General features: G+C 38.0%; 1 protein-coding gene across 50 annotated transcripts in view; it reads right to left on the reverse strand.

Annotated features, from left to right (window-relative positions):
- Positions 1–2,547: 2,547 nt before the first annotated feature.
- Positions 2,548–21,942, reverse strand: part of LOC127841352 (protein O-GlcNAcase-like) — a 52,497-nt gene continuing 33,102 nt past the window's right edge. Inside the window, exons 8-17 of one of the 50 annotated variants that reach the window (XM_052370131.1) lie at positions 17,905–18,079; positions 17,005–17,058; positions 15,559–15,644; positions 14,038–14,142; positions 12,992–13,083; positions 6,162–6,354; positions 3,475–4,036; positions 3,401–3,437; positions 3,327–3,363; positions 2,548–3,252 (exon numbers count right to left, since the gene is read on the reverse strand). In XM_052370131.1, the coding sequence (XP_052226091.1) occupies positions 3,743–4,036; positions 6,162–6,354; positions 12,992–13,083; positions 14,038–14,142; positions 15,559–15,644; positions 17,005–17,058; positions 17,905–18,079 (999 nt within the window). In that variant the 3' untranslated portion in view covers positions 2,548–3,252; positions 3,327–3,363; positions 3,401–3,437; positions 3,475–3,742. Of the gene's footprint in view, positions 4,037–6,161; positions 6,355–12,991; positions 13,084–14,037; positions 14,143–15,558; positions 15,645–17,004; positions 17,059–17,904; positions 18,080–21,942 lie in introns of all 50 variants that reach the window. The other 49 variants (XM_052370128.1, XM_052370154.1, XM_052370141.1 and 46 more) reach the window with 49 other exon arrangements.

Here is a 21,942-nt window from a genome sequence, read left to right on the forward strand (position 1 = left end):
AACGATATATTTAAAATCCGCTAAAGTGATTGAACTCACAAATTATGTAGATACACAGACATCGCTAGTGAACCACACTTTTGTGTATTTTTTACCCTATTCCACTACGAAAACAAGCCCACGATTCGCTACGATTTCTACGATTCAGTTACGACACTGGTACGATTGAGTTACGACGAATCGTGTGGTTTGGTTGAAGTCTTGCGAATATGGTCGCGACTTCACCCCAGATGTGTAAGAATCTACTGCGACTGTACTACGATCGATGCAGATCAGTCACGACTAAGCTAGGACCTCACCAAACGCACCCATGAATTAGGCGCCAATATCTATTGATATTGATCATTCTTTACAATGTGACCTACATTCTTCTGTGTACATGTACATGTGTAAGACGGCCTCCGTTCCTTTTTTGGCGCTAAATCAAAAATGGAAGTTCGACGAAGAGCAGCTGTAGTATAGCTTCAAAATCAACATCAAGTGTTTATGGCAAGAGGAACACTAAGAAGGAAGAGGAGAAGGCGAGCGGCACCTAGTTGGTGGGTTAGACCATAGCTTACACCGACGAGAAGGCTTTCTTCTTCGATTGTATTCTTACTCATCTTCCCGCTGCCCTTGCCTTTTCTTGCCATTTTTTATTATAAACAAATTACCTGTTATTCATACAAAGCCTTAACAACTGAATGACTGAAAAAGCCCTGTTTTTAAACCACACCCATACTCCGAAAAATCGTAACTGTTTCGTAACTTAATCGCGAGAATCTTAGCGGGCTCGCAACTCACTCGGGGTGAACTCGTAAGAGTCTTGCCGAAATCGTAGCTGATTCGTAGACAGATCACGTGGTCACCGATTTCCCGATTTAGTCCAGAATTACGAACGATTCCATTACGATGACCAAGAACGCCACGATCTGGCCACGATTTTTCGGGAGCTCACGAGTTGCAGGAATAACTAACGACCGGCCAACGACTAGCTACGAATGAGTTAGGAACTTCGCCGATTGAGCTTCGAATGTCCCCGACCTCAAAATATTGGAAATCGGGACAAATCGTGGGGAATCGGTTCGTAGTGGAATACCCCTATAAGGGCGGTGTTGCACAAGGGTGCAACCTCTTGATCCATGTTTCAATTAATTATCTTTGTTTTCAAAGTCAATTCTGTTACACGACTGTTCAAAAGCGCAACTAGAGTAAAGGCTGAAAACCACTTCCAATGTTAGAGCTTATAACGCTTGCGACATGCGATAGTGTATTGCACGTCCAACACCTCAATGTACCTGAAGATGAGCCCCCAACCTCTTCTATGGCACGATCAGGTAGATTAGAGCAACCACTTCAGTGCTACAATGAAGCCGAGTGGACTAAATGAAATATATCAGTCCTAAGTGTTGATGTATGTTGCTATGCATGAATCCGCATGAATGTATCGGATATTTCTACAAAATTGTGACACTATAAATCATGTTCATTGCGTGTAAAATGTGCTTGTAAAACGTAGCTGTTCCTTATGAAAACCTTTAAAAAAATATAATATCAGTATAAAAAGGTGACTGATATTTAGCGTAAACGCGCTATAAACAATTTGAGGAGATAATCACTGACAGTAGTTTGATTTTACTTGATCTATTTATAGCTTGTCATGGCTACATTTTCTGCTCGACAATACCACATGACAATGACGCAAAAAGTGCGCTATTTTATTTTTGCATTAATGTACTTATCCGCGACATGTTAGTTAAACTTTTTAAGTGACTTTTTTTCGAATCAATTAAAAACTATTCCATTTAACATGATATTCATATAATCTGTCAATGTGTGAATTAATTTTGCCGAAGAGCTTACATAACCGATTGAACAGTTCTTTGGTAGATTGAAGGAAGTAGATCTAGTTAACGGTTGGTCCCGTTAATGTTTTCAACACGGAGCTGGCGTCATCTGTGTCACTGTCTCGTGCTTATTTTGATAGTCAACATTTTATTTCATTTAATAGATACATTATTGTTGTTCTTCTTTCCTGGTTAAGTATCCACCACTTTTTATGACCATATTAGTAAGTACAAACTAAAGGCGGTTGAAGCGTGATTTGAATGAAAACGTTTCGACAGTAAACCATTTAGATTTGGTCGTACTCATAACCGTTTCCGAATGGTATCCATCTTGTGCAACTTTTCATGCAAGTTTGCAGCTTTCACAACGCGTTTGACAAGGGAGTTAATTTTAATATCATGTATCAAGGTACTTATACATTACTGACCCACTAAATGACCATTTCCACTGCAACCATCGTTACCAATTCTCGATTTATTGATTGTGGACGCTTTATGGTCTTCGAATACATTTTGATTTGCAAAGAAGTTGCCACCAAAAAACCACATTTTTAAAACCGGCCATTAATAAACAACGGCTGAAGTTTCATAGTTTCTTAACATGCATACCACCATGCAATATTATATGGTTACGTATCGTCTATTCTTGCAAAAGATATGAGAACTAAATTGCAACAAGATACTACATCACGGTATAGTAAGGAATACAGAAACACACAAATGTTTTTATTATATTCATTTATATCGGACATTTAACAACATAATACTAAAACACACAAGTATAGTCAGCACAGCGCAGTGTAATATTTGGCCGTAGTAAAACCATAACTTAACATCACAGAATGAACGATAACAAGCACATTATCAACAGAAAAACATCGTTATTTACTTATTGTTGGGTATACACTATGTATTTACATATTTTGTACACCCTAATATAGGATTTCTTTTATATACCTTATACATGTAATATAAAACAAATAATACACATGATTATGACAGCTTTTTTCTGATATAAACACTTGTATGCATCTTATGACACAAACAAGTATTAGTTATATTCACAAACAATACTCAATTTAAAACACTGACAAAATAGAATTGTTGAGAATTGAAGACATGAGAGCAGAAAAATTTCCGGCAAAAAAGTCAACATCTTAATAGGAAACATGGAAAACCCCTTTAAGGGCCACAAATTGTATCAAAAATATTAATACTCAAGCCTGCTTGCCTGATTGTCAATAATGTATGTCGTGTCCTTCTTTTGCACCAGTATCCTCTGCACTGTTGAAATAAAGCCTATATACTTGTAGACCTCCCCAGACAAGATGATATACTATAGACTTGTAGACCTCCCCAGACAAGATGATATACTATAGACTTGTAGACCGCCCCAGTCAAGATGATATACTATAGACTTGTAGACCTCCCCAGACAAGATGATATACTATAGACTTGTAGACCTCCCCAGACAAGATGATATACTATAGACTTGTAGACCGCCCCAGACAAGATGATATACTATAGACTTGTAGACCTCCCCAGACAAGATGATATACTATAGACTTGTATACCTCCCCAGACAAGATGATATACTATAGACTTGTAGACCTCCCCAGACAAGATGATATACTATAGATTTGTAGACCGCCCCAGACAAGATGATATACTATAGACTTGTAGACCTCCCCAGACAAGATGATATACTATAGACTTGTAGACCGCCCCAGACAAGATGATATACTATAGACTTGTAGACCTCCCCAGACATGATGATATACTTAGCCTCACTTTCAGCACCGAAACACAGCCAAACTGTTGGCTTATTCCAGACTGTATATAAACATAACAATCAACAAATCCGTAACAATTTTCTGAAATCATCATAGTTCAGCCAGCCAACATTGACATTTCAGTCACAGGAACCTGCCAAGATACACCGTCTTTCCATTGTCGGAATGTTTCACAACGTTAAACCCCAGCAGCCTGTAGTGCTCCAGCATGCACTTGTCTCCCACGCTGAGTTCCACATGTGCACCTGTGGAGCCCTGGGCCCTAAGGGCGCACAGACAGCAGGCCAGTAGGCGCTTGGTGACAGCCCGGTCCTCCATGCGGTCAGAGAGGACGTCGAGACGTAACACAGAGGGGAATGGGGTTGAGACACACTCAGGCAGCTCCGGCTGATCACTGTGGAAGCCCAGAATCAACTCCTGCAACACAAATGGGCCGTGCTATGTGAAAAGGGGGTTTAATGCATGTGCGTTAAATGTCGTCCCTGATTAGCCTGTGCTGAAAGTGTCGTCCCTGATTAGTCTGTGCTGAAATTGTCGTCCCTGATTAGTCTGTGCTGAAAGTGTCGTCCCTGATTAGTCTGTGCTGAAAGTGTCCTCCCTGATTAGTCTGTGCTGAAAGTGTCGTTCCTGATTAGTCTGTGCTGAAATTGTCGTCCCTGATTAGTCTGTGCTGAAAGTGTCCTCCCTGATTAGTCTGTGCTGAAAGTGTCGTCCCTGATTAGTCTGTGCTGAAAGTGTCGACCCTGATTAGTCTGTGCTGAAAGTGTCGTCCCTGATTAGTCTGTGCTGAAAGTGTCCTCCCTGATTAGTCTGTGCTGAAAGTGTCGTCCCTGATTAGTCTGTGCTGAAAGTGTCGTCCCTGATTAGTCTGTGCTGAAAGTGTCCTCCCTGATTAGTCTGTGCTGAAAGTGTCGTCCCTGATTAGTCTGGGCTGAAAGTGTCGTCCCTGATTAGTCTGTGCTGAAAGTGTCGTCCCTGATTAGTCTGTGCTGAAAGTGTCGTCCCTGATTAGTCTGTGCTGAAAGTGTCGTCCCTGATTAGTCTGGGCTGAAAGTGTCGTCCCTGATTAGTCTGTGCTGAAAGTGTCCTCCCTGATTAGTCTGTGCTGAAAGTGTCGTCCCTGATTAGTCTGTGCTGAAAGTGTCGTCACTGATTAGTCTGTGCTGAAAGTGTCGTCCCTGATTAGTCTGTGCTGAAAGTGTCGTCCCTGATTAGTCTGTGCTGAAAGTGTCGTCCCTGATTAGTCTGTGCTGAAAGTGTCCTCCCTGATTAGTCTGTGCTGAAAGTGTCGTCCCTGATTAGTCTGTGCTGAAAGTGTCGTCCCTGATTAGTCTGTGCTGAAAGTGTCGTCCCTGATTAGTCTGTGCTGAAAGTGTCGTCCCTGATTAGTCTGTGCTGAAAGTGTCGTCCCTGATTAGTCTGTGCTGAAAGTGTCGTCCCTGATTAGCCTGTTTGGACTGAACTGGCTAATCTGAGACGACACTAAACACCCATGCATTAAACCCCATTTCACAGAGCATAGCTCAAATACATTTTTCAATATCAATATAATGCATCACCTACTTCGAACATGAAACGAAGAACCTTGAATTACTTTAACCCTTTGCATGCTGGGAAATTTGTCGTCTGCTAAAATATTGTCTGCTGAATTTCTAAAATTAGCATTTTCTTCATTTTTTTCAAAGAATACTATCAGAATAACAAACAGTTTGGATCCTGATGAGACGCCACGTTCTGTGGCGTCTCATCTGGATCCAAACTGTTTGCAAAGGCCTTCAAAATTCGGTTCCCGCACTGAAAGGGTTAAAGCAGACTGACTATATCAGTCTGACATTCTGGTCTAGAGCTATCCTGGCAGCATGTGTAATTTATGTGTCTCCTGCATGGCTATACACAGTCACTTAATTGCACTTTGTGTTGACAGGTAAAAAGATTTAAACTAGTGCTAACAAAATTTGCCTGCTCAGGTGCTTGCATGGAACTTTAAAGTTACACCATTAATGAAATCGAACATAACATAAATGTCTTTTTTGTGTATGGTCACACACTATGGCACAAGTCAAAATACAACATCTAGTTATTTAATAAGTAAACTAATAGAATTTACTATACCTAATCACAATTTCAAAACAGTTTTTTTTTCAATAGTAGACATGTAAATAATCAGTTCACAAAGCCAAATTCAATTCTTTCATTATAATGGCCAAGAAAATATCACCAGCTAACATATATGAAACTGAGAAGGAACTCTGCCAGAATTAAATTTGACCAGTGCTTTGCTTGCTGGCCAGTGCCTATAATTATTGCTTAACCCTTTCAGTGCTGAAACCAAATGTTGAAGAGCTTTGCAAACAGTTTGGATCCAGATTAGACACCACAAAACATGGCGTCTCATCAGGATCCAAACTGTTTGCTATTCTGATAGTATTCTTTGAAAAAAATAGACGAAAATGCTAATTTTAGAAATTCAGCAGACGACATTTTAGCAGACGTCAAATTTCTCAGCATGCAAAGTGTAAACTACTAAACCACAAGACACTACCTCTGTTGGTGTCAGTCCAGTGATTAACTCAGGCTTCGTGTACTTGTCTCTCATGGCCGGTGTCCAGGCAATGGTGCGTCTCTGACACAGCTGCTTGGAGTCCAGCGCCGCCACCACGTATCCCATCAAACCCTCATCGTCCTCGGCAACGAAGCAGTGCTCCGGGGTAAGCGTGACCATGGCACCTATCAGCCTACAGGAAACAGGAAATGATGAGTTATGAATATGTTGTGTTCACCATCTGGTATAAATCATGAGGAATTGAGATTTTCACAAGGAACAGGTTTGTTTCAATGCAGCCAAATATTGTTGTTACTTTAACATGACAACTCAGACTGGAGTTCCTCTTACAGTTTCTTCATAATAAAACACATGATAGCCAAATCAGTATATTTAATCTTACCAAAGCTAATTTGGCTAAAATAATCAAAGCGCTGAAGGCACTGAAGTTGTTTGCTGTTGTCGTCGTTGATTAGCTTGTGCGCATTGCATAGGCTTATCAGTGTGCACAGGCTAATCTTATTTGACATGCATTAAGCCCCGTTTTCTCTGAAAGCAGCCAATATGTACAGATTTCAATGATGAACACTAGACTGGCAAATGTTGTCTTACAAGCTGGTAAATACACTCACTGCAGTAGTAGATGCAGACGCTCCTAAGCATTCGTCGCCTGCAGTGCAGACATGCAGCAGTAACCGTTCCTAGCATAGTAAGCTACGGTTCTTACTCTTAGCCTAGCTAAGGCTTCTAAGCGCATACTGATTTGCAAAACATGCTCTGTAAATTTAGTCGTGAACTAACGCTCACAACTAAAAATTGTTTTCCAGATTAAGTCTTGTCACTTTAACCCAATACCACTTAGATACGCATTTAACCCTTTACCCCTTAGATACGTATGTAACCCTTTATCACTTAGATACGTATTTAACCCGTACCCGCAGGGTTGTCATTATTAACCGATTGCCGATCGAATTCATCGTTTAAAATCACCAGAAAATCGGTTGTTTTTCCCTAATCTTTAAAATTGAGAACAGAAGTTTTGATCACGCAAACCGACAATAATTGACAAGGAATAACCGTAGTATAGTAGAGCGACGCCCGGTCATTCAGTCAGTCCGTTAACTCCGCCTAAGAGCTACTGTTTTCAATGAATTTCTCAGCGAGTGGCCAATAATGAGTTTTCCAGCTGTCAATCAAATTCTTCTTGGTAAGCACGTCAATGAATCAGCGCTCAGGCAGCCGAATACACGCTGACCCCACATGAAGCTGTATCAAATAGCTGTACATTTCACAGATTATTACTGACCGTATCTCAAGGAATGTAGCACTGTAGAGCGTAATTAACTAGTTTTTTTAGGTAGAGAAAAAGTTTCCACGTATTAGAAAATGCTCTTCAATTTTCTACCAAAATAAAAGATATTAGCGACCTCTGCACTACGAATTTGTTATTCAGCCTCTAAATATTTAAGTCCACGCTTTCCCCGAGGAAGAATGACGTGATGTTATACATGAAGTCTAATTTTGGCATGATTTTCATCTGTACATGAAAAACAAGAGAAATGTGTCTCTGTTGCTAGAATTTTCTTAATTTTCCGTGAATAATGAAATCTGAAAATGATTTCGGATAACACATTTAATTATACGCATTTAAAAATACTTCAATTAAATAATGCATTTTGTTATACAAATGGTCATAACACATAATGTAATAAGTAGGTAAACAACGTGTTTCAGGCCCGTACCCAGGCCATGGGCCCGGGCCCAGCTGGCTGTCGAACTATGATTTTTTTTAATAATCGGCCCACTGCAATTTTTTCTCTTGTGCAAGGGCCCACAGTACACTTTCCCTCAAAACAAAAGAGCAGCTATGTTTTATTGTCCCAGATAAACAAGGGGATTAACGCTCGCCAATCTAGATAAGCCCCTTGGCAATTTTTTTTTATCGCCTTGTACACACATCCCTGATCAGTCCCCCATTGTGATCATGAATGCTTCATCTATCGATGGTTGATTAACATGTATTTTGATAAGTGCAGCGAATGGAAGCTACTGCTACAGGAGGTCGTAGACTATGGTCTGATAATTGCCGACGCAGGTTTTTTTCCTTCTTTGAGAAGGCCCTAGACGTATTTTTCCCTTCTAAAAGTTTAATTGTATTTGTTTTGGAAACCTTTTATTGGGAATTTTCAGGTCCCAACATATACTTTTTGCATTGAGAATAGGGCCCTGAACTTGAACCGGAACAAAAACACTGACTAAGGTATTAAAACTGAGTATTTATAATTTTTGAAAGGAAATCACTGAAAAAGACTACGATGAGATAGTTAACATGTTTGTTTAAAAGAAAAACAGATTCATAAATTTGCCGAACAACAGATAAGAATTTGGCAAAATTCAGTATTTAAAATAATTGAGTACTGAGAATTGAGTAATACCAACCTATTAATGGCTCATTGGTAAAAAAAATGAAAATTGAAACAACAAATCGATCTCATTATATAAGTTAACCTGATCCAGTGTAGAAAAATATTGTATAATTAAATTATCTCTTTCCTTGAATATGCATGAAAACAGTAAAATATGTTAAATTGATTATTTAAGACTTTCATTATTTCCCTCAAAAATTAGGCGTTTCACGCAATTTTTTTCCTCAAAAATGGCAAGGTCTTTCCCAAAAATCAGATTAAAAAAAACATGTGACGTTATTGATTTGTGAAAAAAATGGTGGAAGCAATACGAGAGTTGATGTGGATAATCGTCAGTTTAAACCTGTAAGTTTCGGAAATCTAAAGCTTTTAACCCGCGTTGTGAATTCACACCAATGTTTAAAGCTTAAGACTTCCGAAATGTGCTGATTTACTTGTTATATTCCATTAATTCATATCACAAAATACGTTTTTTATAAGCATTCAAATTCACCTTGCAAAGTGCCAAATTAAAAAAGTATATATATAGGGAGGGGGGACCCCTCCGAAACCCTCCCCGGTTGGGCCCCCCCAGTAAAAAAATCCTGGGTACCGCCCTGTGTTTTGAGATTGCTAAACTATGCATACATATAGGTCTACATGCATAAATGACCTGACAAGTTATATTACGATCCAGAATAAAAAGTACTCGGTAAAATTAAAAGAAAGAAGCGTTTTTATTCTCAGAAAATCACTTTCACTTTCGCAAACTTTTCTGAAAGGAGGTACATGTAACAGTTTAGATTGAATCGTTGATTTGTCATAATTACTAAATATAAACGATTCTCAATGCTCTCAAATCGCATCACGTGATTCAAGCATGTTCAATGGGAATTCCCCGATCCCACAATTCAATTTGTATATGCACTTGCGTTAAATGGCGGACGACATTCAACGTCAATATTGGCCGTAATTTGGTTTTGAATAAAAGAAATCATAATTATACTGGATTATCGGGTTACGGATAGAATTGGAACATGCAAAGATCTATCAATATAATATGTTTTTACATTGTACAGTATACTTAAAATGTGAAAATCTTAAAATTTTCTATTCTTTTTAGACCTCATCTTAACTTTGTACCATTTATGCTCTGAGATTAGCAGTATTTTGTCCCTAAAATGTCTAGAATTTGTTTTCGGTCGGGAGGCAGCTTCGCCTCCCTGACCCCCCTACCAGGGCCATGCCCTGGACCTACAAGTGGGCCTTGGCGACCCCCTTGACCCCCGGCCGAATCGGTTACTATTCCAAAATAATCCTTTGTTTACAATCATAATGACAACCCTGCAGTTACCACTTAGATACGTATATAACCCTTTACCACTTAGATACGTATTTAACCCTTTACCACTTAGATACATATTTAACCCTTTACCACTTAGATACGTATTTAACCCTTTACCACTTAGATACGTGTTTAAACCTTTACCACTTAGATACGTGTTTAACCATTTACCATTTAGATATGTATTTAACCCTTTTCCACTTAGAAACCTATTTAACCCTTTACCACTTACCCGGTAGATACGTATTTAACCCGTTACCACTAAGATACGTATATAACCCAATACCACTTAGATACGTATTTAACCCTTTACCACTTAGATACGTATTTAATCCTTTGCCCCTTAGATACGTATTTTACCCTTTACCACTTAGATACGTATTTAACTCGTTACCACTTAGATAGGTATATAACCCAATACCACTTAGATAAGTATTTAACCCTTTACCACTTAGATAAGTATTTAACCCTTTACCACTTAGATATGTGTTTAACTCTTTACCATTTAGATATTTATTATATACCTGTTTAATGCTTTTAACAAAATACAGGTTGTATCAATCGTTGAAATAAAAAATCCCGTATTTCGCTACTCGCTGTTTCCAATTCCATATTACCATACCATCCGGACTACTTCGACCCATTTAATGACGTCACATTACACGTACCGAAAATAGAAATATTTTATATTACAAAATATATTACGTAGTACATCGCGTGACGTCATTTCTGTGACAAAACACAATAGTTTTATCTAAACTCTGTAAGGACATGTCCGACGTGTTTTTTTTTAACACTATGTGTTTAAAACGTATTTTGGAGTGTGTGTTTATCATGCATACATGCATATTTCAATAGGAATACAATAAAATAATGTGGTTTAAACTAAGTTTCGATAAAGACATGGAAGATAGAAGTGGAAGTTTATATCGTTTAAACGTTTTTGTTATAAACATCGGATTAAAGTTGTCAACTTAATTGTTATAAAAATTGGATTAACAATGGCATTAGGGTAAGCGTGTCGGAAACCTGTGTTTTCCCGGTTCGAATTTTTACACGTTAATTTACATAAACTGTATTCATACGCGTCTTAAATAAACTATGGCGTACCGTTTTAGTCATTGTTTTGTAAGTTTTGTTTAAGTAAAAAATACATTTGTTAACTGTTTTCGTAAGTTGTTGTATATAATGTTTGTATCACTCTCGTGGCATGTGCTATTTCGCATCACACTCGAGGCTCCACCTCTCGTGTGATACGTCATCACACAAGCCACTTGAGTGATACAAACTCTTGGAACAAATGACTAGCTCAATATTCCGTATGTATTAAACCCTTTACCACTTAGATACGTATCAAACCATTTACCACTTAGATACGTATTTTGACTCATTTGTAGTCCCTAAGAAAGTTACATTTAATTAAGGACCTTTCTTAATATAATTAAGATTTTAAGGCTTCATTTTCAACCCTTAGATACTGATGAGCAGCTCAACCCTTAGATACTGGTGAGCAGCTCAACCCTTAGATACTGGTGAGCAGCTCAACCCTTAGATACTGATGAGCAGCTCAACCCTTAGATACTGGTGAGCAGCTCAACCCTTAGATACTGATGAGCAGCTCAACCCTTAGATACTGATGAGCAGATCAACCCTTAGATACTGGTGAGCAGCTCAACCCTTAGATACTGATGAGCAGCTCAACCCTTAGATACTGGTGAGCAGCTCAACCCTTAGATACTGGTGAGCAGCTCAACCCTTAGATACTGATGAGCAGCTCAACCCTTAGATACTGATGAGCAGCTCAACCCTTAGATACTGGTGAGCAGCTCAACCCTTAGATACTGGTGAGCAGCTCAACCCTTAGATACTGATGAGCAGCTCAACCCTTAGATACTGGTGAGCAGCTCAACCCTTAGATACTGGTGAGCAGCTCAACCCTTAGATACTGATGAGCAGCTCAACCCTTAGATACTGATGAGCAGCTCAACCCTTAGATACTGATGAGCAGCTCAACCCTTAGATACTGGTGAGCAGCTCAACCCTTAGATACTGGTGAGCAGCTCAACCCTTAGATACTGGTGAGCAGCTCAACCCTTAGATACTGGTGAGCAGCTCAACCCTTAGATACTGGTGAGCAGCTCAACCCTTAGATACTGGTGAGCAGCTCAACCCTTAGATACTGGTGAGCAGCTCAACCCTTAGATACTGGTGAGCAGCTCAACCCTTAGATACTGGTGAGCAGCTCAACCCTTAGATACTGGTGAGCAGCTCAACCCTTAGATACTGGTGAGCAGCTCAACCCTTAGATACTGGTGAGCAGCTCAACCCTTAGATACTGGTGAGCAGCTCAACCCTTAGATACTGGTGAGCAGCTCAACCCTTAGATACTGGTGAGCAGCTCAACCCTTAGATACTGGTGAGCAGCATAAAACCTGAACAGACTGCGAATTACTTGCATGCTGTTCTGGTTTTATGCTGTTTGCACATAGCCATTTTTACTTTTCTTCTGAGTGGGAAAGGGTTAAGGAAAGGTTTGCTTTTTGTATTTAAGAGAAAAAAGATAAATACAATTGTGTGTAAAATGCAGTTATATTGACAGTGTGAAACTATAATTAACAGAAAAAATAGCATTTTTTAAAATACAGTCTTTATGTTTAATATCAGCATATTGATCCTATAATTCAGTAAGGACATCCAATACAATGTTGAGTAACTGGTAATTTTACTAGACATTCCAAAAGAGGTCTTTAACCCATTTACCTACCATCCTTCTAAATTGGATCAATTTATTTCCAAAATAAGGGATGTCTAGTATATTTATTTCTATATTTAGAATATTTCTTACAGAAATTCTGTTAATTAAACAGCGCAGACCCTGTTGAGACGCCGTGGGTCTACACTGTTTGCCAAGACCTTTTTTCTAGACGCTAGGCATAAATGGGTTCAAGCAGGTTTTGGCAAGAATCAACTGAATTAGTTCATTTTTGTGTACGATATTTCAGTTTGTGCTACAGTAGAGAAAAACTACACTACAAGTTGTGTTGTCAAATTAAATGACAAGACCCATATTTTGTACTCACTTGTCCCCAATGATCTGAGGATGTGCCGGGAACAGCTGGGTACCGTCCATGCCATCATTGCATGTTCGCAGACAGATGTTATACAGAACCGCCTGCAAGACATTCACGTCAATCATAATGAAGTGATTGTTTTCCTTCTTTATAAAGTACCTGTAAAAGGTACTTTCCACACGGAGGTAAAAACTACAAAATTCCCAATTGCTGTCTGAACAATTCCCAAAATAAAGGACATTTTTTGTCAATTTTGTTCCAAAAGTGCCTTATCTGCAAGTGAACATATTAAATAGGCTGAAACTGAACATTTCAAGCCAAAATGCATGTTAACCCTTTGCATGCTGGGAAATTTGTCGTCTGCTAAAATGTTGTCTGCTGTTTTTCTAAAATAAGCATGTTCTTCGATTTTTTTCAAAGAATATTATCAGAATAGCAACCAGTTTAGATCCTGATGAGACGCCACGTTCTGTGGCGTCTCTTCTTGATCCAAACTGTTTGCAAAGGCCTTCAAAATTCGGTTCCCGCACTGAAAGGGTTAATCAATATTTGAATTGGTTTGTGCACTATGTACCAAGCAATTTAAAAGATTCATAATTCCCAATCTGAAGATTTTCGCAGGCTTTTCTAGTTTTATGCTGTTTGCGCATAGCCATTTTCACTTTGCTTAATATGGGGGAAAGGGGCTATTCTCTGGGTACAAACTACTTACTCTATTATATGCAATTGTTTCATTGAAATGACAATGGCAATACACGACTTTGGGTTCAGGTCATTCATATTTGTACCAAACCTTAATTGGACGTTAAACCAGTTTTCACCAAGTTTTGAATGGACACATTGCGATTCTTTAGAAATAACAGATTAAATAGGATTTTCCTATATATATTATATATGGCGCATTATATGGACTCCAAGATTAGCAATTGACGTCTGACTTTTACGTAAAATTGGAATGTATAAAAACAACAGGTTACTAAAACTTTGAAAACTTTATATATTTTAATTTCATCATGTGGACAAATCCTGACCCACTACATTCAGTTTTGACTTACTTCGTCTGCAGCCCTGTAGGGCCTGTAGCTGTAACATTTCTTCAGGATCACCTCTGGGTGGCGTATGTAGAGCAGATCATGGGCCGTCGCTATGGGCAACATGCGCTACAAGAAACACAAATAGACTGGGTTGTTAATGAGCTCAACATGTGGTTGACGCGCGGATGTTCCTAGCAAGGAATCCATCCAGCTAGCTAGCACGCTCTGAAACCAAACAGTTATTGACATGCTCATATGACAGCTTTTGTATAAAAAGTAGTAGATTCTTTAATGTTATTTAACCCTTTACCCCTTATATGCGCATTTTGAGGCATTTGAAATCTAATTAAATTTAAGTCCTTTCTTAATATAAATATTAAAGTTTGAAAGGCTTCATTTCCAACCCTAAGATAATGATGAGTAGCAAGCAGCATAAAACCTGAACAGACTGCGAGTTACTCGCAGGCTGTTCTGGTTTTATGCTGTTTGCACATAGCCATTTTCACTTTGCTTCAGATAGGGAAAGGGTTAATGATGAAAATTTAAGTGATTTTCCCCCAGTGTTTTTAATGTTCTACTATCGAGCTGTCATAGCAACAGTGATGCGTCATCTTCTCAAGTGTTTCACATTTTATTGGAAGCTTAAACAGCGTGTGGCTTTCTCCCATAATGCCATTTTGACCCATTATTTCAGAAATAAAATGTGCAGGCTCACTTCTCTAAAGACGAGATAAGTTTGAATTTTCTGTCATGATTTCCAAGAGCCCAATCAATAGAGTTTCTATGCATATCAATTGCATGGAGTAAATGGCATTGTCCATAGAGAAAGCTACAGCTGTTTCGCTGAAAGAATTACTGATTACAGCATTGGCTGTCTGCAAGAAAAATTGTCATTATCATTATTGTCAGACACATGTGCATACTTCAATATTGACCAGCCTTGTTCTATGGCCTTTCATGGCACTTAAGTTCTAAGAAACATTTGCACATTTCATAGTACAAACTAACAAACAAAGTGTCTGCTGGCATGCACTACAGTGTGTGAGCATTTATTTATGATGCAGTAACGATTATGGATTTAACTATTTGACTGGTTGTCGTATCAAGTATACAAATGCTTCCGTGTTCTGTAAAAGATGTTAAGAATTCAGAAGCTTTCAAAGTTTTCTGTACAATTTTTTCGAAGTTCATTTGAAATTATTTATATAAAAAAATATATAAAAAATATTGTTAATCGTACACAATTTCCAGTAACAAAACAAGAAGAAAAGATTGCACATGAAATGAAAGCTTCTGAACCAGTAAGGCATTCATTACCAGTATCCTGTAAAATAACACACTTGAGATGATGACAACAAGCACTGCAAAAGAAGAAGAAAAATGTTATCAAGAAATATCATTCCATGGTTATATATACATATATACAAACATATTTTAAAATCTAATAAAATGTGTCCAGTGAGTCGGTGCTTCCAAGCATGTGGAAGGCAGTTGGATGTGGAGGTGATTGCAGAACCATGTCCGGCCCCCGGCTATACATACTTGAAACTCGGCTTGCAAGCCACCTTGGAAACACCAGGGCTCCTGGTCACCACTTAAGAATTCGTCCCGATAAGCCTTAGTCATCCCTGTAGGGAAGAGAAGAAGGGAAGAACACATGAGACATCGTGGCAATATTGTTGGTTAAGCATAATCATGTTATATGTTATTACAAGCGTTATCATACAATGTTGCAATGAGACTCAGGATTTTCTTACAAAAGTATTACTTAATATTATAACAGTAAAAATTAAAATTTGAAATCATTTAAACAATTCATTTATATAACATTTATATTTATGCCATTTTTTAATGTTTTCAATTACAAAAAGTGGCCACCGATTTAAATTCAATGAAAAAAATATGTAACAATATTATTTAAATTTTTTTACAATTCAAATGATCCGAAAACTTGCCGACAACACCTTTTATAACCATACAGTTACCACTGCATTTCCTGATCTGCTGTCACGGTCTGGTCGCCAGGCGTCAAAAGAAACATGTGAAAATAGCTCCCAATAGTGGCAATCCCACAGTGTGGTGGCATACAACAAACAGAGCCATCAATAATTATTGCTTAATAGTATACACACCAGCCATGTTCAACTTCTACAACAAAATACAACTTATTTTTTTTTGGTATTTGCGCCAATGAATAATTTGCACTTTATTTGCTGAAAGCGAATTTGATCACCCAAGATATACAAATGTTATTAGAATCCATGTTATTCTCTGCCGCTGTATAATACATGCTGAAGTTGGAAATGGCTGGTCAAAGGAAATCATTTCATACTAAAAAGTAAATATTCCAAGGCAGGAAACTTTCTTTCATTCTTCAAACCCTTGTTGTATTGGCATCTATCTATGCTTCCATATTTGAAATCTGTATCAAGCAATATAATTTGTCCAGAAGCAGAATAGTCAGGGCACACTCAGTCAATATTCTTGCAAAATTCTGTGCTTAGAAATGCCTTGTTGATGCAGAATCATTTGGATAGGTTATATAAACAGTAAATATTATAATATAGTTTTGTTCAAATGAACAATGGGCTATGTACCAAGTCTGCATTATTTTTAGATCTTTCTAAGCATACAAAGTTCTGCAGTATTATATACAATACAGACTGTCCTGCTATCTGGTTTTCTTGAAAACCATAAAAATGTACTTTTATTTTTTAACATACAAATAAGACTTTAGCGCTATGTTTGTTACTAAAACGCATAGAGAAACACCTTGAAAACTTCCATTTTACCCTTCTATGAATCGTTAGCCCATGAATAGAACGTTAAAATTAAAACTGTATTAACATGCAGTTTTGTCCATGACCCAAATTGACACCTAAAAACAAGTTTCCTGCCCATGGAAAACAATACATAAAACTTGCTGTATGCCACCACTATTGGGCAGGACTTTCACTGCAATCAACAAAGCTTTAAAATGGTGCGTACATGTATAGAGGCCTTGGACTTGAACTCCCGTCGGACTGGAAATGTGACCAAGACCTGCAACACACAGAAAGAACTGCTTATATAGCTTCTTATGCAAAATTTCCATTGCTTTCGAATCGATCTGTAACATATTTTAAAAGCAGACATACAGTTGTTAAATCCAGAAATGTCTAACAAGTAGCTTTTTTCATCAAATCTAAAAGGCATTTGTAAGTATTTCAAGTTTTTAAACAAAGTAGAATATAAACAAATAAAAACATTAAAAAACAAGAGCTGTCTCCATAGGATGACATATGCCCCTGATAAACGCTTTGATAGAAGTTATGAGCATTTTTCGAAACCTCAACACAGATCTCGAAACCTAAACGAGGATCCTATGTTCAAGGTCAAGGTCAAAATTTGTGTTCGATGGAAAGGCCTTGTCCATATACACATGCATACCAAATATGAAGGTTACATCTGCAGCTACATAGAAGTTAAGAGCATTTTTCAAAACCTAAACACAGATTTCGAAACCTTCACGCCGACCCTAAGTTCAATGTCAAGGTCCAAGGGGTCTAAATTTGTGTGCGTATGGAAAGACCTTGTCCATATACACATGCATACCATACATGAAGGTTACATCTGAAGGGACATATAAGTTATGAGCATTTTTCGAAACCAAAACGCAAAGTGTGACGGATGGACAGACAGACAGTGTGATCACTATATGCCCTCCTTCGGGGGCATACAAAAATTCACCTGATGTCATAAAATTCCTCATCTAAAGGGCTTATAACCTTTCAATGTAAAGTGAAAACAACTCTTGTCGATATCACATTCAAAAGTTGACAACTACATTGTAATAAAGAACCTCTTGAACCTCAAAAAAGACAGTGTATTCAACACCATCATGCTCACCTAGCCATCGGACGAAGCCAGCACAGGTCTGCAGCACCCCAAGCATGTCCCACATGTATGGGTAGAAGTAATACCCCACAGCCTGGTTGGCAGCGCGCCTCAGCAGGTGCAGGACGTTCTGGAACCGCGCTACTGTGCCCAGGAACCTGTCAGAGACCTCCATCCACTCTGTGGCCTGCAAACACAGATATTATATTGAGCCCTGCTCTGAAAATTGGGACTTGCATGTGCACATATCCAAGATTTGCCTGTGCAGTCTGCAGAGACAAAACTTTCCACTTATATGGAATTTTTTGTTATATCAGTACAAAAATCCAGTTGGGTAAACATGGCTTTCAGCATGAGCGTAAATTGTCACCCCTGACTAGCTTATGCCGACTACAAGGGCTAATCTGGAACAAAACCGCACATGCAATAAGCCAACTTGCCTCCAACGAGGATCAAATAATAAAAGGATTTGATTTCATTCACATCTAGAAAAACCTGGTTTGCATCAGTAGTTCAGTACACTAATCCACCCAACTCATCAATCGGGGTCTTACATGTATATAGATTGAATCCAGTGCTTTTTACATTCAAATTAAGGGACAGTATTTAGCCCCATTCCCAAAGGAAACAAGGGCTGTTTGTAAAACATGCATGCCCCCCATATGGGCTGTCAGTGGTAGTGGCAGCCATTGTGTGAATACGTTTTTTGTCACTGTAACTTTGACCTAGTGACCTGAAAATCAATAGGGGTCATCTGCGAGTCATGATCAATGTTCCTATGAAGTCTTATGATCCTAGGCGTAAGCATTCTTGAGTTATCATCCGGAAACCATTTTACAGTTCGAGTCACTTTGACCTTGACCTTTGACCTAGTGACCTGAAAATCAATAGGGGTCATCTGCCAGTCATGATCAATGTACATATGAAGTTTCATGATCCTAGGCGTAAGCATTCTTGAATTATCATCCGGAAATCATTTTACTGTTTCGAGTCACTTTGACCTTGACCTTTGACCTAGTGACCTGAAAATCAATAGGGGTCATCTGCCAGTCATGATCAATGTACCTATGAAGTTTCATGATTCTAGGCGTAAGCATTCTTGAGTTATCATCCGGAAACCATTTTACTATTTTGAGTCACTGTGACCTTGACCTTTGACCTAGTGACCTGAAAATCTATAGGGGTCATCTTCCAGTCATGATCAATGTACCTTTGAAGTTTCATGATCCTAGGCCTAAGTGTTCTTGAGTTATCATCCGTAAACCATCTGGTGGACGGACAGACCGACATGTGCAAAACAATATACCCCCTCTTCTTCAAAGGGGGGCATAAAAAGTATAAATTTTTACCAAATTGGACCAACAAATTGAAGGTTTCCCAAAATTTAGTTTATCTCCCATCCAGCTCTTATGAGTTTAACCTTAGTAAATATTATATTAAAAACACTTATTCCCAGTTTTGAAGCATTTGTTTGCAAAACAACAACAACACTTATTTCCTCATTTTAGTCAAAATGCCGCAATTTTTCCCAATCCAAAGGGACCCAGCCCCATGCCCTAAATAGGAAAATAAAAGCACTGATATCATCCAGGGCCCTCAATCCATTTTAGGGGAAGCGGGTCGCTACCCATAGCAGGGGGAATTTTCGCGGCGTTTCCCTTTTGGGGGGATTTTTTTTACTTACTCTCTAATTATAACATTTGTACATGTTTGCACTATATTCATTGCTTTTTTCATAATTTAGTATGTTTGACAAGATTAAATTAAAATAGAATTGAGATATAATAATCATGAGACACATCTATCTAATAATAATAAAAAAAATAATATTTTTTTCTTTTTTTAGGGGTAATTTTTCCCCCCAAAAGGGGACAAAAGTATACTTTTCAGGGGGGAATGCGGCCGAAATTCTGCCGTGGATTTGATAGATTGAGGGCCCTGTCATCACTGCTGTTTGTTAATTCTATAGGACACTACACTTTGAAGGACGCTACAAAGCTGCTGAACAGCAGAGTTTACACAGTTAAACCCTTTACCACTTAGAAATGTATTTTGACACATTTGTAGTCCCATAGAAAGTGAAATTAAATTAACCCTTTGCATGCTGGGTAATTTGTCTTCTGCTAAAATGTCGTCTGCTGAATTTCTAAAATTAGCATTTTCTTCGATTTTTTTTCAAAGAATACTATCAGAATAGCAAACAGTTTGGATCCTGATGAGACGCCACGTTCTGTGGCGTCTCATCAGGATCTAAACTGTTTGCAAAGGCCTTTAAAATTCGGTTCCCGCACTGAAAGGGTTAAAGACCTTTCTTACTAGATTCAAGTTTTAAAGGCTTCATTTCCAACCTTTAGATACTAATGCAGCAAACAGCATGAAACCTGACCATACTGCTAGATCTGGTTTTATGCTGTTGCACATAGCCATTTTCAATTTGCCTCCGAGTGGGAAAGGGTTAACATTCTAAATCTGTTCAATTTAAAGTTACGATAATGTGATACATGCAGAGATATTGATATTATTCAAAGAATTGCAACAAACATAAACTGCGTTAGTGAAACACAATGCCCCCTATTGCACTTTGAAGCTGCCCGGCAACTATTAAATATGTATCTTAGCTGTAAAGAGTTAAAAGAAAACAAGACCCATAATTCAATCGACCAAAATGAAACTCACACTTCATCTGAAAGTCATGTATGTATATCAAAACAAAATTTGAAATCTATACAATGTTGATCAATACTGACCTATCTAAACGAATGCAGCATTTTTGTTTGAACGAAAAGATCTAAGTGTTCTATACGCTACAAATTTTGTATTCAGCAATCAAATATTGAAGTCCATGCTTTACACAAGGACGTGATTTTGTACATGAAGTATATTTTTTCTATGCTTTAAATCAGTACACAGGTTTTCAAGAAAAAAAAAAACGAAAAATGTTTGTGGCAAGAATTTTCTTTACATGAATAATAAAAACTAGCAATGCATTTTGGACAACACATTGTATTATATGAATTGAAAATACCTTGAATAATGTTTTTGTTATACAAAAAGTCAAATGTATATGGCATGTGGTTGATGCAACAATTGAATCCCACAATTCACTTATTATATGCATGTGCTTTGAATTGTGCACGTCTGTGTTTATACAATTCTAACACATTTGTCTAATTTTTGAAGGTTGGCCATATTTTGGTTTTGAAAAAAAAATCTTTATTACACACGATTATCAGGAATTTGATAAGAGTTGGAAGTTGGAACATGTATGAATTCAGCTATCAACACATACGGTAGGATTTACTAAAATACTGAAATAAAAATGGGACTTCGAGCCTAATGCTCCAAAATTTAAGGCTTGGAGGTCAAGACTTCCAACTTTTTAAAGCTAGTGGAAGCCTTGTACTCAAGAGAAAATGTTTTTAGTCCAAGGCCAATAACTTCGCAAGAATCAACAGACCGAAACGAATTTCACACTTCTTCTGTTGGCCATGTATGTAGACTTACATACTCAAAATCAGCTCATTATCTTAAAGTATTGCGTAAAACACTCCGAAAAACGGTCCAAGGCCAATTACTTCGCCACAAATCAAACACCGGAAAGAATTCACACTTCATCTGTAGGCCATGTATGTAGACTCACATACCCAAAATCAGCTCATTACAGTATCTGAAAGTGTTGCGTAAAAAACCTCCAAATAACATTTCATTATGGAGAACATTTCAATATCCACGTTTGTCTCAAATCTCCATGCCTTTTTTTTTCATTAATAAAAATAATAGAAGTTCCTACCTTGGATTATATCCCTTTACAAAATATTACTTCCTTCTTCAAAATAGACAGAACCTGCCAATTGATAAATAAAATGTATCTTCTTTTAAAACTTATTGCTTTCCTTGGCAAAAATTAAGGTCAGTCCAAGGTCCCATAACTTTTCAAAAATCAATGGACTGGAACAAATTGTATACTTCCCCTGCAGGTCATGTAGTTAGACTTGCTGCAGGTCATGTAGTTAGACTTGCTGCAGGTCATGTAGTTAGACTTGCTGCAGT

Source organism: Dreissena polymorpha, chromosome 8, assembly GCF_020536995.1.
Source record: "Dreissena polymorpha isolate Duluth1 chromosome 8, UMN_Dpol_1.0, whole genome shotgun sequence".
In the NCBI taxonomy this organism is placed as follows: Eukaryota; Metazoa; Mollusca; class Bivalvia; order Myida; family Dreissenidae; genus Dreissena; species Dreissena polymorpha.